This window comes from Amborella trichopoda, chromosome 7 (assembly GCF_054954075.1).
Source record: "Amborella trichopoda isolate Santa Cruz 75 chromosome 7, AtrichopodaSantaCruz75HAP2 v2.0, whole genome shotgun sequence".
NCBI lineage: Eukaryota > Viridiplantae > Streptophyta > Magnoliopsida > Amborellales > Amborellaceae > Amborella > Amborella trichopoda.
In genome coordinates this window covers 2479763-2497407 of record NC_142342.1, presented here as the reverse complement: position 1 = coordinate 2497407, position 17645 = coordinate 2479763, and the positions used below count along the sequence as shown (strand labels likewise).

Genomic DNA, 17645 nt, shown 5'->3' with positions numbered 1-17645 from the left:
CATAATTTTTTCAGTGTGTATAGCATGCTTCTAGTGGCACATACTGTACAATAAGTCTCTCAGACAAAAAAGAAGATTCTTTTCATATAAAATTTTGGGATCTACCTAAGGATTACCAGATGATTACTTTCATTTTAAAAAAAGAATTTTTTTTGTTGAGTTCTTGAACATTTAGATATAGCCCTCAAAAAATTGGTGGCCTTTATCAATGTTAGGTCAGTAGTTTTTTCAAGCACATAGTATATTCCATTTGAATATTTTTTTTTTTTCTTTTTTATGAGTTTGATCGCCAGGTTCAAGAGGCGTGATCTCTAAAATTTAAAGTCGTAAAAGTGCTATAGAATGGGTTTTACTCGTGGAAGCAATTAGATAGTATGCTCCCGCCGGAGCAGAAAATCCTTCCAAATTTTATGAAAGTGAGTTTGGAAACACCGTTGAATGGCACGTTACATATTGGGAGGACATTAATGGTTTCTGATATCCCCAAAGTGAAGAGACAAGTCATGTCTCTTCACTAAAGAAATTCCACATTGCTCGTCTGTAATTTTCCACTATGGAGTGGAGTGGACCCATTGACTGACTTTGAGGAAAGTGAAACCCATAGAGCTCCACAGTACTGGTTGTAACCATGTATAAAAAATCCCAGGATTCAAGCATTTGACGCCACACCTACCCAAAAGAAAAGAAACAATAGATTAAGAGAGAGATCATGGAGTTTGGCTTTGTATTGAGATCACAGAGTGTTTTTCTTATGGCCATGCTCACTGTGTGCTGCGTGGAAGCAGTTGCTTTGGAGGCACCATCCACCACCTTCAATCTTTCAACTGATCAATACTCTCTATACCAGTTTAAGAGAGAGATAAGCTATGATTCATATGGGATGTTGGCCTCGTGGACCGAACGTGTTCATGTGTGCGATTGGCGAGGAGTTACATGCAACGTTCAAAAGGAGAGAGTAGTAGCACTGGATCTTAGTTATTGTTCCTTGGGTGGCACCATCAGTCCCTTCTCTCTTACCTCCCTCAGCCTCCATATTAACATCATCCATGGAAACATCCCTGAGGAGATTGGAACACTTGTGAGGTTGGATTCGGGAGGAAACAACTTAAGTGGGAGTATTCCTGCCGCATTTAGATGACTGCGGCGCTTAAAAGACTTGGATTTGTCATGGAACCTTTTGTCTGGTAGAATCCCATCGAGTTTCGGAAATTGCACCAGTCTTTTGATTCTCAGCATCTTTAGAAACAAGATGATTGGAGCCTTGCCCATGGAAATAGGTAATTTACTATCTTTCATATAATAATTTACAAGGAAACATCCCACCTTCTCTTGGAAACCTTTCATCTCTACAGTGGCTTGCCCTCTCTTATAACTCTCTGATGGGGGACATACCCAAAGAGTTGAGCCATTTGAAGAGACTTGAGAATTTGTGGCTCACTGCAAATAATTTAAAGTGGTAGTATCCACCCCTCCATTTACAACTTGTCCTCACTAATTTGCTTTGATGCATCTCATAATAGTCTAGTTGGAAGCATTCCTCCAGAGATTGGAGAGCTTGTGAACTTGACCTACTTACGATTGGATTACAACTACTCAAGTGGAAGCATAACCTCAACAATGGGGCCACTTAATGCTTTGGATTATTTAGATTTGTCAGTAAACAGATTATATGGTGCAATCCCATCGAGTTTAGGAAATTGTTCCAATCTATTTTACTTGTTCCTCTCCCAAAACCAGATTAATGGAACTATACCTGCTTCGCTTCTTGCCATCCCACTCCTAACTATTGACCTATCTGATAACAATCTTTCGGGAATTATTCCAGATTCATTTAAGAACCAGAGGCATATCCAAGAAGTTAACATCTCTAGGAATCACCTTTTAGGAAAGATACCAAAATATTTACAATACTTTCAAGCTCTAAGATGGTTAAATCTATCAAATTCAAAGGATAGATTCCGGAAGAAGGGATATTCTTTACAATTTTTTCACTTAGATCTCCAAGGAAACAACAAGCTCTGTGGTGGACCGAGGAATTTGAACTTCACTGCTTGCCCCACACGAGAGACATAAAGCACCAAGAATATTCATTCTAGCCCTTATCTTGCCCATCCTAGCAAATTACATTTTCGGTAACTTTCATCTTGATTCGAAGTAAGAAACTGGGGAACAAAGTACTGGGAAAAAAAGTGCCTTTCAAAATAGAATACAAAAAAGTCGCTTACCAAGAATTATTTTTCCCCACCAATGGTTATGATTCAACAAACTTGATCGGTATCGACAGTTTTGGCTCAGTTTATAAGGGAACTCTTAGCGATGGGATGGCTATTGCAGTAAAGGTTCTCCACCTAAAGCATCATAGAGATTTCAAGAGTTTCATAGCCGAATGCAAAGCTCTTAGTGAAATTCGACAGCGAGACCTCATCAAGCTAGTCACATGTTGTATTACCCATGGTGCTCAAGGTAATGACTTCAAAGCCTTAATATTAGAGTACATGTGCATTGGAAGCTTGAACAAGTGGGTCCACCCACTAAGTCATTTGGTTATGGCCAACGAGGATCAAAATCGCCAATTGAGCTTGAATCTCTTGCAAAGATTAGACATTGCGATTGATGTAGCATATGCTGTGGAGTATCTACACCATAATTGTCCAACACCTATTGTGCATTGTGATTTGAAATCCAGTTTTCTTGATGAAGACATGACTGCACATGTTGGTAACTTTGGTCTGGCTAGAATCCTTTCACCAGCATCAGAACAACAGAGTAGCACACTTGGACTCAAAGGATCAATTGGTTACATCGCCCCAGGTATCAAAAACCGGTGCTATAAAACTCACTCGAGTCCACTAGGACTCAGACGAGCACTATGGGCGAGGCTGAGTTACTCCAAGTTGTGTGTACAATGCGGGTCACATAAAAAATAAAAATAATACAAAAATAGAAAAAAATTAGGAATCTTATATAAAATTTTTGCATATGATTTGGATGTCTTCTTGCAAAGATTCCTGAGTATTTTTTGCCATAATCCCAATTTTTATATTTGTTTTTTATGAAGTTTTCAAAATATCGCCAACTAGAAATCAATTTTTGTTAAATCTATTTTTTATTACTTTTTAAGATCATTTTGCATTTTTTGGTTGCTTTTGGCTTTATTTTACTTTTCCTACCTTTATCGTATTTTTTATTTTTTAAAATTTATCTAGGGCTTTGGGCCTAGTACAGGACTCTAGTTTGAGCATTCGGACTCGTCCAAGTAACTTGCCTCGGCCAAGACGTGTTTCTAAACCTTGTTAACGACATTGCTTTCAATGTCACCAAAGCTATGTTTTTTTACTAAAATTAATGTGCGTGACATTATACTTACAAGTTTTTATTTTTGTGTAGTTTCTTTTCTATGTTTGTTGAAGATGATTGTTTTAGTGATAATGTTGTTATTGCAAAGTATGGTTTTGGTGTTAAAGCATCGATCAAGGGAAATGTCTATAGCTTTGGGATTCTATTGTTGGAGTTGTTCACTGGAAAGAAGCCCACTGATGATATATTCACAAATAGAACAAATCATTGTGAATTTGTAAAGAGAGCATATCCTCATCGAGTGATAGAAATTGTTGATAAAAGACTATTAGATGCTGGTGGTACAAACGGGGGACTAGAGAGGCTATATGAAATGCAACCATGTTTGGTGGCCATCCTGGGTATTGGGCTTTCTTGTTCATTAGAATCACCAAAGGAGAGGATGGACATGAGAGGGGTCCTAACAAATTTGCAGGACATAAAATATGAGGTATTAAAGTTTGATGCAAAAAGAGAAAGAGCAATATTATGCGATATACCCAGCAGTTCAAACACTGTATACATCTTGTTACTCATCCCATTGTATAAACATGTGCATCTCTCTCTCTCTCTATAAGGTTCAGGTTTTTGGGACAACTTGTGGAGTGCCATTCTTTCTTGGAATTCAACTTTGATTCTTTTGAATGGCCTGCATTTCATATTAGATTTTACATGTAATGATATTGTAGAGGTAATTTGTGGCGTTCATAACTTAGGTCTCATTTTGGTTGTATATGTGCTATGCCATATAAATCTTGTAATACATGTGGGTGAGTTTCTTATTTATATATGCTCCATTTTCGTGGTTGGTATTTGGTGGTTTAATTATGGCATTTGCAAATCGTGTAGAATTGAGTTAAAGCCTCGTACCTCTCTGTCATGGTCGTGTTACAAAAGAAATGCTTAAGTGATGCAATAAGACCTTATGCTTTTTTAAAATTTTAAGAATGTTATCAAAATCCAAAAAATATAGGAGATAAGTGGCTTAATTTTTTTTGACCAATATAGAGAATGCCATGGGGCCCAGATAAGCAAAATAATAAAAGTGTTTTTACTTCCAATAGGAACCCTCGCTGATTTTGCCCCTCGTTTTTCTTTTTTATCGGGGTTTCCAACTAGTCAAGAGCATAACTGTGATGTACTTATTTCAAAGAGTACGCATTGATTGTGCTCCCTTAGAAGCATACTATACATTAACTCCCTTGTGCAAAACACCAAATATTTAAGGAAAACAAAAACAAAATCTTGTCCTTGGATCACATACCCTATCAAAATTCTAGACAAGTTTGTGATTTGAATTCTTGTTCCCGCAAGAACATACTGTCCATGACATCTTGAGTTGCATTTCTAATAGAGTTGCCTTTCTAATAGAGATGAGACTCTTTTCTTTATTATAGAAGTTCTCTTAAAAAATCTAACAAAAAAGAGTATTCCGAAGTTCAAAAAACTTTTCCTAATAATCATCTCAAACCTCAAAATGTGTATATATAAATCATCTCGGCAAGTCCTAAAAATGGCAAGAACTAAGTATTGAAAAATTTAAAACTAATTTTTGTCATCTTATAATCATTTGATAATTCTCAGATGAATCCCAAAACATCAAATAGAAATTTCTCCAAAGTAGCGTTGTTTCCTGAAAGAGAGTGTACAATACGCTAGTATGCTTCACTGAAATATATGCTATACATCACACACTACACATATTTTCTGAAAATACAAAACAAATGCTTTGTCCCAATACAATTTCTTATCGGGCACGAGAAATATATCATATCAGTTTCTACATCAGGGTTTAACCAAAACAAGCATCGTCGAATCCAAACCATAATCACTTAGGGAGACGGTTCATTAACGGTATCACACAAATGGCTCAATGAAAACCTTTCCAAACTAATTAACCATTTAATATTACCTCTCTCTCTCTCTCTCTCTCTCTCTCTCTCTCCATCCACACACGCACACACACACGCACACCCCCACCACAAACATTAAAAATGCAAGTCACGTGTAGCATAAACATTTCACTGCAAATTTATCATTTTTCATGACCAATTAATGCCACAGGGTCAATGTGAATTACTCAGATCCAATAGAGATGTTAATTAGGGTACATACTTAATGTAACAAAGAAAGGTGTAGGAGACAAAAATTAATCAAAAAGAATCTCCAAAACTAACAGACTCACGCTAAGCCTTGAAAACAATGACGAAAAAGATAAGATAGACTCCATTCTCTACAAAACTGTTGAAAAACATGATATCTGTCATTTCATCTGTAGTATGAAGCCATGATATGGAGCATGATTGCAGATGAACTAGTGACGAACAACTCCTGCACATTGAAACCAGGGTTAATGTTGGATGGAAACCTTCACTACAGATCAAGAAGTTAATCAAGGAATTGCTATTTGGATATTCATGCCCAAAAGTTAGGTTCAATACCAAGATGATCGTTTAACCAGTATTGTCATTTGTGTTTCTTGTGAGTCGCAAAAACAAGCGTATGCCTACATCGGGTACATGTTTAGAGTTTAGGGTTCTAGTGTTTTTCAATAATTTCATATCTAGATCTCATTTTTGGGCAAGCTTTCTATGCTTCCCCTACAGCATAAAACTTATATACTTTCCCTTATCCAACCGTCCATTTTGAACGGAGGACTAAGATCGCTCCAATCACAATGTCATGTCTCTACACTATTTTATTTTTAAGTTTTTTTTCTATAAACTATTTTGCCACCAAAGTTTGGACGTCCAATCCTCTATTAAGCTTGCACTAGCGAAAAATATAAAACAAACATTTCCAATAAAATAAAATGACCAAAATACCCCTGAAAGATTCAAAGGTATTTTGGTCATTATATTTTATCAAAAAATTATTTTTAATATTTTTTATAAGTGCGCCCCAATGAGAAGATGACACGTACCAAATTTCATATTCATACAATTTGTATAAAAAAAACTAAAAATAAATACTTTGAGACATCAGATCTAAGATCAAACGGTGAGTGGCTCTCTTGATCAAAATTGGACGGCTGCATGGTAGGGGAAGCATAGATCTTCTATGCTGTAGGGGAAGTATAGAAACCTTTCCCCTCATTTTTTATTTCAACAAATATGTTTTAGAATTAGATTCCATTTTTTTTGTTTGATTAATAAGTTCAGATTCCTAAGACATTTTCCTTTTGGGGGCCTTTAGGGTCTTTGCTGATTTACGGTTTTAGAGATGGCCAACAATTCCACATCATTCTAAAGCATTTTATCTATAAAATAAAAAATGAACTTTTTCCAATACAACTAAATTCCAAGAGAACCAAATCCTAGTTACAAGTCTCATACTGTTTGGGGATGTTTTGTGACAAATATAACAAAACATCAAATGATGATATGATCCTCAGTGCAGGAAGCCATGATAAGAACCAGGACTTTAGGAGTACTTTGAAAACATGGAATGTGCATGTACTCTAGGGCCTTATTTGGATTCATGGAGAAACTTATCTAGGAAAAACTATTCCCTTTGAAATACATCTCTTGCAAAAAGCATTTCTTGTAAAATTGGTTTTTCCTATTTGGATGGTATCTGAATTCACCGTAGAAGATAGATTTCTACCTTGAAAAGGGGTTAAATGCAAGGAATCTCTAGAGAGGAAAACATGCTAGAGTTAGAGAAATGGCAAGCGAGGTGGAAGTAGAAAGATAATTCTATGAATAGCAAAGACAGAGTGATAAGAAACTAACAAATTGGGATGAGAGAGAGAGAGAGATTGCCCTTTTTGGTCCAGGGCCAACTTGTTATACCATCTGTTTTAAGCTTTTTTGTTCAGCTCTATAATGAAATCGTATTGGGAAATCAAAATTAACAGGCACGGCAAGTTCATTGAGAGCTACAATACCATGAAAAGCAACCTCAATGTGAACTGTCCAATATGTACTATATAGTGTCTAAATGGGCCCAAAGTTGGTGGAAGTTTCAAACAATGTTGGCAAGCATTTTCCCAAAAATGCATGAAGATTGCATAAGTTTACAGTGGTAAAGTCAAGATTCATGGAGACCATATATGGCCTCTCGTGGTAAACTGTCCAAGTTGGGCTAGATGAGGTCCAAATGAGCTCAAGTATGGTGAAATGGTTATTAGGGATATTTTCAGGGTTTCCTCCAGAAATAATGCAATTTGGATAACACCTTAATGGTGTTTGGGAGTTGGCCAAGAACCACGGGGCCAAAGAACAATAGGTCCCCAATGAACTTTTACGGTGAGGTCAAATGGTCATAAAATGTGGTGAAAATATCCAGTCATGATTGTTCAAACCTATAATGAAATAACAATTTTCATGCAAATTGGATAGGAAATAGGGTGATTTTGAAAATTCACCGCGAGGCTGTTATGCCCTAAGACACTTCTCAATGATTTGATCCGCCTTACTGTTTGGCATAGTTTGGAATGGTCTAGAGGCACCTAGAAGGTCGAAGAGTGGTTTCCTAATTCTATTTCAAACAGGTGTTGGACGGCAATTCTAGAACTCAAAGGGATTGAGATGGGAAAAGGGAAAAGTTCTGCCTAGTGATTTAAATTGGAAGATCCTTTCCAAAATACGGAAAGATCTCACTTTAGTTGATTTTGGAAGCAATGGAAGGATGTTCAAAAAAAAATTTGTGAAATATATGCTTCAAATAGAAGATCGCACTAAGATTGCACAGCGAAATCAGAAACTTTCTTAAAGCATGAACACGTTTTAAGAAAGTGTTTTGATTTTCAAAAATTTCGTGATATAACACATGATGCAAGTACGATCAGAACAATGAGATCAATAGTTTGATAGGTAGGCAAGTTTGTATCACAATAAGGTCTAAAACGTGCCAAAAATTGGTGATTTGGTGGCTCACGATACCTATTTCCAGAGTCCATCCTGTTGTGCGCAGAAGCTCTAAACCCGACGGGTTGATTTTTGGCAAATAAAGTATGAGAAATAAAACATGAAATACACACCACAAGAACACAAATATTTACGTGATTCACGCAAGAGGGCTACATCAACGGGTATGGCAAACTGAAATCACCTATACCAATGAAAGTTACATCAAAAATTTTGGAACAAACCTCGACAAAAATTCCAAGTCGAGAAAACCCTTTTAATCAACTCTCCATTCCTTCTCTTTACTTCTGGCAGTATCGACAACATCAGATAGAGACGCGAGAGCAACGAGAAACTGACTTTCTCTCTTACTAAAAGGGAACAATCCAAAATCTCTATGGGAACCGCTTCTCTATAAGAAACAAGCATTTCAATCTTCGGGAGTCTAAAAAATCATCACAATATTTATGTCCAAATGAAGCTCTCTGCTCTCTAAGAGAAAATTACATCTTATGCACTGAAGGCTCTAGCTCCATCTCTATCCAGAGGAACCATCATTCCCATATGGTCACGCAAATAGAGCACACTCTCTCTCTAAAAATAACCCATTATATAGAAAAAAGACCCTTTTCTCGATATCCAAATAGAACTTATCCCAATAACCAACTCCTAAAGAATATAATAGCAATCCCAATTAATAAGGAAATATCTCAATCCCACAAAATATGAGAATATCTCAATCCCACAAAATATGGGTTGGTGATTATGAATAGCACCAAATCCAACAATCCCCACCTTAATATCAAAATCACCTGCTCACCATGCCAACATCCATTGGATAGCTTTCACAAATTATTCAACCTTTGCCAAATAAATTTTTTCTTCATTCTGCCGAAAAATAGTGTTTCCACCAAATTCCTCCACCTCGAACTTTGCATTCGAAACCTTTACTACCTTATCGAAAAACCCTAAACCGGGGCTCTGATACCACTTGTTGTGCGCATGGAAGCTTTAAACCCGATGAGTTAATATTTGTGGCAAATAAAATATGAGAAATAAAATATGAAATACAGACCACAAGAACACAAATAGTTATGTGGTTCACCCAAGAGGGCTACATCAACAGGCATGGTAAACTGAAATCCACTATACCAATGAAAGTTACATCAAAGATTTTGGAACAAACCTCGACAAAAATCCCAAGTCGAGAAAACCCTTTTAAACAACTCTCCATTCCTTCTCTTTACTTCTAGCAATATCGACAACACCAAATAGAGACGCGAGAGCAACGAAAAACTGACTTTCTCTCTTACTGAAAGGGAACAATCCCAAATCTCTATGGTAACAGCTTCTCTACAAGAAACAAGCCTCTCAATCTTCGGAAGTCTAAAAGAGGTACCATCACAATGTTTCTGTCCAAATGAAGCTCTCTTCTCTCGAAAGGGAAATTGCATCTTATGCACAAGAGGCTCTGGCTCCCTCTCTCTCCAAAGGAACCATCATTCCCATATGGTCACCCAAATAGGGCACACTATCTCTCTCTAAAAATAGCCCATTATATAGAGAAAAGATATTCACCAAAAAAGCTCACGTGATGACCATTTTTATTCCTTCTTTTATGGGAAACTAATCTTTATCTCTTTAAACATGAGCCTTCAAGTTCATCCTAATCCAAATAGAACTTATCCTAATAACCAACTCCTAAAGAATATCTAATTGGTTAATAGCAATCCCAATTAATAAGGAAATATCTCAATCCCACAATATATGGGAATATCTCAATCCCACAATATATGGGAATATCTCAATCCAACAAAATATGCGTTGGTGATTTTGGATAGCACCAAATCCAACACATCCAATACAGGTTAATCTCTCGATATGGATGCTTTGGTATTTCTCAAAAGGAAAATACTCCAGAAACACAAGATTTGAAGATGAAGACTTTTCAGGATTGAAGATCTTCCTTGCATATCAACTTAAATGACTATAGGAGCATAAGAGAGGAGATTATGCACAATTTTCAAGATTTAACCTTGAAGATTTGTGGCTTGAACTGCAAAAAAGCTTCAATTAAGCAGAGATCATATACTTTTCGAGAGGTAAAGAGAGATTGAACCAAGAACTGTAAGCCAGAGCCTAAGGGATTCTAGAAAAAGTAGCAGCCCGACATCCTTTACTCATATGCAAGGTGTATGGAATCTATAAAATTCCAGTGCCGTTATGTCTGTAATTCTTTTTCTTTCTTTGAATCTCTGTAAAGCTTTATAATCACGGATCAAAGGTATTTCCTTTGTTCTCTGTAAAACTTTATTATCACAGATCAAAGGTATTTCCTTTGTTGTATAAATATTGTACATAAAAGAAACAGGTTCCCTACAAGGGCTTGGAGCTCTTCCCGAATCCATATATTAGGAAAGCTCTTAATTTTTACATGCTCTAAGAGTGAGATTTTTCCCTAATTTGTGTGATCTGGTTTACGTGATTGGAGTCATACCCGTGCAAAATTTTTCCTCTATACATATTTAGGCGAAACACATACTAAAACAAGAGTCACAAGATGAGAAAACTCAAAAGAGCTTACCTGATTATTGTACAGAAAAACTGGTATATAGCGACCAACCAATTCAATTATGTTAAGGATTCCAGTAAAGGCCTGCAGCAACACAAATTGGTTGTAAATTTAAATACATGAGCAAGAAAACTGCCAAGCTCCAGACATATCCATCCATGTTCACTATAAATACAATTTATTCGTAAAAATTAATTCCTACAACCACATGAAAAAACTAAATTCATGTCAGAGGATTCATGCAAAAGTATCCCATTCAAATCCAATATATAAATGGTGCCTCAAAGGAAGCCTTGGAGCAACAGTGAGACCCATCAAAACAATGACATACACTCAATGTTGGATCGCACTCTCACTCCCCTTAACCATCACTTCTAATGAATAGTGATGACCCAATGAACCATTGTTTCTCCATAGTCCATTGGATTTCCTTCCCATGCATTCCTCTTGTTCAATTAGAAGTCCAAGTTAAACATTGATAGTTCAAATTGTATTAAGTACCAAGGATGAAATAGCTATACAGCCGAAAACAAGCGATAAAGAGCGTAATAACCGCTTTCCCATTCGCAATGCCCGCCCTTCATCTTCAACACCATCTTCCTGCAGCCATAAAAATTAAAAATATGGTCAGAGGAAAACTAAATTTCAGAAAAAATCACTCATTAAGAATTCAAACTAATAAGCCTACTTGTTAGACTAGTAGAAAACATTTTTTGCAAAGAAGAAGACTCAGATAAACAGATAGTCTTCAAAGCTTTGGTACTATTAATTCATTTAGAAATAGTATTGATGGGAAAACTCTATACAAATTAGTGTAAACTCACATTAAATGCGGGAGGAGCAGGTGGCTCAAATGACTTTAACTTCTCAAACAATCTATAGACGAATACAAAAGCTAAGAACTGCAAAGGCTTCCATTCAGCATTTTGTTTCACGACCGCCCAAATTGTCTGTAAAGTGCAAGGTTAGATAATTTGCAACATTGTGGCACATATTCTCAAGAGAAGAACAGGGAGCCAATAAAAATAAATTAATAAAATAAAGAGAGAGCATCTCAAGAATATCGTCCATATGAAACCAGGAAAAGAATAAATAGGTCACATTAATTATAAATCCATAAATGCTCCAAGATTCACAAAGCGTGATTATGTCAAGGATAGTTCTAAACTTGATGCTCTGTCTCCTTTTAGAGTTAAAAGACATTCTGCAGATAAATAATGTCACAAGAGGCTGGTACGATGTATGACCATAAGCAATTTTTTGATAAACTCAAAATAGGAGAATGTTTGACATGATTCATAGTGCATACAGGATATTAATGCATTCTATGGGATTTCAAAAGTGGTAACCCCAGAAGAAACTAAGTGTGACAGACACAGTTCATTAAGAATACAAAAAGCCGAATATGACTCCGGGGAGGAGAAAGTGACATAGAGAATGGAAAGAAATATAGGTTGCCTCCACAAACAAAATTAAGAACGCAAGGAATCCAGCTGGAAAACACTAAATGAAAGAAGTAAAATTAAAAAGAAAATAAAAGGATATTGAGAGGTTTGGAAGGGCATCTTCAAATCACCAAGTAGACATTAACAAAGAAAAGAACATGCTGACAGATGACGAGAACCACATGCAGTGGCTCACATCATGGAGCAGAAGAACTATAAATATGTTTGTTTTAAAATGAACAGCCAATGAGAAAAATAAACATGAATTGTCATTCTGGAACTTACAAAAAAAGCAGTTATCGCCATATTAATGCGGATGTCATCTACACTTGATTTTGAGAACCTGATAACAAAAAATTCAATCATGAATAAAACATAAAATAAGAAGGAAAGACGATCAGCAACATGAAGGAAAATATACAAGAACATCTAATACAATATTCATATGGGAGTCGCATTCAAGCATATAAGGGCCTATGTGGGAAGTCTGAGGTTTGAAGTTTGTTTGTTACTCATAAAAGTTATGCTCTACACACTCATCCTAGAGAAGACCAAAAAAAAAGGGAAAAATAATAAAAATAAAAGAAAGCTCAGCTGGGAATCCTACAAGCATAAAAAAAAGAACACAAAAGACAAACTAATTGAGAAATTTTAAGAAGAATATGCTTTAAAGCATAGTTGTTGGGATTGGGAGCGCATCAGGGCCTATATAGGGATCGAGAGCAGTGGGATTGAGAAAGACTAGAGGATCCCTATGTTGGGACCGATGCTGTACAATGCACATGTCAAGGATCGAGATCACTAAATGTTAGGTATCTTGATCCCAACATTTTAAGGATCATGATCCTGACCTTTAGGGATCTAGATCCCACTCTTTTGGGGTTTTTTATCCTAAGCTTAAAGAGTATATATGTATATACCATATTAAAAGTACAAAATTTCATTGCTAGTTGGCTTGAAAAGCAGCATTTTGGTCGTTATCTTGGTCTTTAAGGTGAGGATCAAGATCCCTAACATAGAAGATCAAGATCCCAAATTTAAAAATAGAGATCCTTTGAAGATCCCTTTCCAGAACGTGCGAGCATGGTTCCGGGGAGGGATGGCCACTTAGGTTGGGAGATCCCAGCAACTATGCTTCAAATGTTTTTGGAGCTGGTAGGGTGACTATTCCAGGTCTTACAGGCAACCCGTGCAATATACAAGAAGTGTTTCCAGAATAAAATGATGGATCACGACAATTTAAGTTGAATGGCTCTTTTTATGATAAACCAGCAAAAGGATGAAATACCAGCAACATAATAATGTCTAAAGAAATAATTAAAGGGACATCAAAAGGGCAGGGAAGGAGATTACTAGTGAGGCAATGCAAATAATGGCATCTAGAAGGAGTATTTTGGAATGTGGATAGAGAATGCACTGCTCATCTTATGGAAAACAAAATAATGCTGAGCTTCTAAACAGATGCAGAAAAAGTTCTACATTTCCTTGAAAGCATAAATAAAGATAAACTTTCTAAGGAAATTGGGTGCCCTGTCATTTCTAGTTCTCTCGATCGATAATGAGCCAAAACTCAGATGGATAGAACACGTGACTAATTGGAGTATTTCTATGGAAAATTAGATGCACCTTGGTCCCCACGGTATAAGTGGCTGTTTATCAGCATATTTGATATCCTTGGATACCTGCACTAAATGGCAACAACTTACAACACTACACATCACATAAAATTAATTGATAAGCAAAGCAACAACAACTTGAAAAGTGCAATTCATCCAACCAGACACATTAAAAAAAAGAAGAAGCAAAAACCTTAAAAACAAAAGGAAAACCCAAACAGTGTTATATCAGTTACACCAACAAATTTTTTATTTTTTATTTTATTTTTATTTTTTTATGATTTTGTAGAATAACTGAAATCAAGTACCAATTCTACACTGGATTAGAGAATGGCACACAGGGAAAGTCCAGACAAAATAAAGTCCTAGATTCCCAACACATTAGAATGTTTTTTGTCATCAATATTTTTACATATACGGATGTTATTCTTTTTTTTTGCAAAAAAAATAAAGTCAAGATTCTTTTCAAATTTGATTTTTCAAAACAAATGCATCAAAGCGAAGGACAGCTCCATACATGATTCAAGGATTCGTAGCCATATTATGGAAGAGAAAACTATTCAAGCTACCTGAAATGATCCAAAGGTAACACCCTTTTTACGATTTTTCAGCTGTGCCATCATAATTTGATCATATGCCCTTTCAAGCTGGGGAAAAAAAAAACACATTGACAAACTCAGTTTTCTCTCTTTGGCAAATGGTGGGGCTTCCTGTCAATAAATCACAGTGATACAAATATAACAAATACACCATATAGGACTTCATAGTCACTAAGATTATTTAAGGCAAGAACATCTTGTGAATTAAGAAGACATAAATGATAGGAATGAAGTCCAGTTCATTGCGCACATACAAGTAGAGATACAGCCCTTATAACCTACTTGAGCCATGGATGCCTCATCCCCTCTTCGTTCTGCATCCCTGTATTTTCTGGTATAAGCAGCCTTAATCATATCAAATCCCTCTATGGGGCTTACCCCAAGAACCTAAGAACCAGATATAGCAGAACAAAAAGAAAAGCCATCCATTAACCATCACAACAAATTACCTAAATTATAACAAATCATCTTGACAAGGAAAAAACAGCATTAGGATGCTAACAAATGCAGTCCCTTCATTTTCATATTGACATTTGATAGAACTATCAAATTAAACAATTATGGTAAAGAAAAAGCTACATAGTGCATTTACCTCATAAGGATTTTCCCGGCTACTTGCACTTGAACTTCCTGCAGAAGATGCTGCATGCAATATCACTCTGCAACGCATGGGATTGATTCTAACAAGCCTACAGTATTGGAAACTCCTTTAAACAATTATTTCATTGATTTTGTATAAACTACAAGCCATCAAAATAAGCAATAAAAAGGAATTAGAACATAACTCCACAAATATGAGCGATGATACGAAGATAAAATCAAATTTCAGGGCAGGCAAAGAATAAGTTAAAAACAGTCAAATTTGCATGCATTACATTGTAGGATGTAATTTTTAGGCAGTGAAATTTCACTTGCCACTTGAAACATACAAATTCCTTAACCCTTGCCGAATTTAAAGAAAATCTTAGTGCTTATAAGTTCATCAGCATGGGTGATAAGAATTTTAGAGATCCACTTTGTCAGGGTTTCCATACATTAGATATTCAAGTCTTATATTTCAGACCGAATCCACAATTTGAAACACATGGATCTTCAAAAATCCAAACAGAAATGGAAAAATTATATAAAATCTCCAGCAGTATATAGCATATACTGGCTGCGGTTTTTCAATCCTAAAGGGCGGTGCTTCATTTGAGTATACACATTACAAGAAACAGTCCCTTTAAAAAGAGGGACAATAGGAGGCTTCTCACAATTCCCTGGTCTCACCCAAACAATACGGTACGCCATCACATCCAATTTATTGATATTTCTTCAATTAGACATATAAAAGTTTTCCTATATCTGATCTATGGGAGTAGTTTACTTTAGTGATTGTTTCCTATACAATGAGTTCAGAATTTTTCTCTTCTTCAGAAAGGAATCAAAGGCATACAATTTCTTGAATAAACATCCACCATAATTCCACAACATTTATTTCTTCAATTAAACATATGAGAGTTTTACTGTATCTGATATATGGGAGTAGTTTAGTTTAATGACTGTTTCCTATACAACGAGTTCAGAACTTTTCTGTTCTTCAGAAGGAATCAAAGACATACAATTTCTTAATTAAACGTCCACCATAATTCCACAACATTTATTTCTTTAATTAGACATATGAAAGTTTTACTATATTTGATATATGGGAGTAATTTACTTTAGCGATTGTTTCCTATATTACAATGACTTCAGAAATTTTCTCTTCTTCAGAAAGCAATCAAAGACATACAATTTCTTGAATAAACATCCACCATAACTCCAAAACATTTAAACAACCCCTTATTCCGCAAAAAATAAAAATGCCAAAACTAACTATTTAATGCTAAAGATAAGTTTGAGTTATAAATTTCAAAACAGATTCAAACCCAAACATTCCATAAGAGAAATTTCCTTCACATATTAAATGAAATTGAGCAGTGTCCTGAAACTGTTTCTTCTTTCCCAGGTTAATTATTCATCAAACATGACAAACATTGTTTCCCTTATGTTTGTACAAACCCATCAAAATTCGTTATTGAAAAAAGGCATTTTCTCACAAAGCCAAAGCCAACATCAAATTTCAGAAAATTAATGAACTAAAAAACCCAGAAAACTCAAACAAACAGGTATTTGGAAGAAAAACAATTCTCTCGTGCTCGACTCATTATATACAAAGTTTAACTACTTATCTCACTGGCTAAATAACTATCATCCCCAATAGCTACAAATTTTACGTAGTGAGAATCGATAAAAACAATGGATGAATATCTTTATATTACTTATTTTCATTCGAGCTTATTTTGAAATTTTCTAATTTCACGTTTAATTAAAATATCTGAATACTTTTATCCTCCACAGAATGAGGGCCTCTCTGAAAAACACAAACCAATGATACAAATCCCATAAGCTGGGAAAATTATAATAATATCTCCAAATCAATGAATAAAACCAAAGAAATCGTTGATAAACAATATCGAAGAAAATTAATGCAGATTAAAAGCTCAATATCGAATTTTTAATGGAATAATGAGGAAATTTACCTGTGGCACCTGAAAAATGGGATCTTTTTGGGGTTTGATCGGATATTCAGGCACTTTGGCTCCCTAAAAGTGAAATTTAGGCCATTTGAGGCCGCCATGGCCATTGCCCCAAGGTGCTTTCTTCTTCAAGGGAGAGAGGTTTATCGCTGACCTCACTGCGACAACAGGGTTTAGAGTGGGAGTGGACGGCCCAGATAGCATGTGAATCAGGATAGAGTTAAATCTGGGCCCTTAAGGTCAGGATTGCATTCCGTATGATGTTAACGGGTGCAATCACTTTTAGCCGTTAGATATAGAATCGAACATAGAAGAAGTGTGTCATGACCTTAAAAAAAAATTTATTTTTGATTTTGTACTCAGTTAATAAATCGTCTTCAATGGCCAGATTTCAAATTCAATGGTCAAGACTGTGGCCGCTTTATACCAAAAATAAATAATATTATTGTAGATATTTTTTTTTTTTTCAGATCGGGTAATGCACCCTCTAAAATTTAATAACAAATAAAAAAAAGGTCTCTTTGTGTGCCTCAAAAAAATTAAATAAGAATGGGCCACTTTTCGTATGGCAAGAGCTAGGTATTCAAAAACTTAAAATCCAAATCATTTGAGGATACTTAGCTAGATCTAAAACTTTGGATTCACTCCTATTAAAATCTGATAGATTGG

General features: G+C 35.6%; 2 protein-coding genes and 1 pseudogene across 4 annotated transcripts; 2 read left to right on the top strand and 1 right to left on the bottom strand.

Moving 5' to 3' along the window:
• Window positions 1-709: 709 nt before the first annotated feature.
• Window positions 710-1138, top strand: LOC148781177 (protein MALE DISCOVERER 1-like). The gene has a single exon (XM_088872690.1). It carries the CDS (start codon window positions 710-712, stop codon window positions 1136-1138), a length of 429 nt encoding a protein of 142 aa, XP_088728816.1.
• Window positions 1139-4148, top strand: LOC105421658 (putative LRR receptor-like serine/threonine-protein kinase At3g47570; annotated as a pseudogene). The gene is made up of 3 exons (XR_016059788.1): window positions 1139-2070; window positions 2118-2926; window positions 3388-4148. The product of XR_016059788.1 is annotated as a putative LRR receptor-like serine/threonine-protein kinase At3g47570 (transcript).
• Window positions 4149-5344: 1196 nt separating this feature from the next.
• CJD1 (Chloroplast J-like domain 1) lies at window positions 5345-17094 on the bottom strand. Of its 2 annotated transcripts, none has more exons than XM_020675454.2 (10): window positions 16980-17094; window positions 15011-15125; window positions 14701-14805; window positions 14389-14466; window positions 13830-13885; window positions 12489-12546; window positions 11583-11708; window positions 11260-11358; window positions 10771-10842; window positions 5345-5667 (listed from the first exon to the last, which is right to left on the bottom strand). In XM_020675454.2, the coding sequence occupies exons 1-10, from the start codon at window positions 17081-17083 to the stop codon at window positions 5605-5607; spliced, it is 876 nt and encodes a 291-aa protein (XP_020531113.1). In that variant the 5' UTR covers window positions 17084-17094; the 3' UTR covers window positions 5345-5604. The 2 variants fall into 2 exon arrangements, with proteins under 2 accessions (XP_020531113.1, XP_011628090.1); XM_011629788.3 differs by having other exon boundaries at window positions 15011-15107.
• Window positions 17095-17645: the final 551 nt, after the last annotated feature.

Bases quoted from the DNA above. Each gene is read 5' to 3' on its own strand.
- LOC148781177 (XM_088872690.1), top strand. From the start codon at position 710: ATGGAGTTTGGCTTTGTATTGAGATCACAGAGTGTTTTTCTTATGGCC.
- CJD1 (XM_020675454.2), bottom strand. From the start codon at position 17,083: ATGGCCATGGCGGCCTCAAATGGCCTAAATTTCACTTTTAGGGAGCCA. The intron at 13,886-14,388 runs GTAGCTTGAATA...CATTTAGTGCAG, and splicing joins TTACCTTTGGATCATTTCAG to GTATCCAAGGATATCAAATA. The intron at 5,668-10,770 runs GTAAGCTCTTTT...TTCAATGTGCAG, and splicing joins TTTTTCTGTACAATAATCAG to GAGTTGTTCGTCACTAGTTC.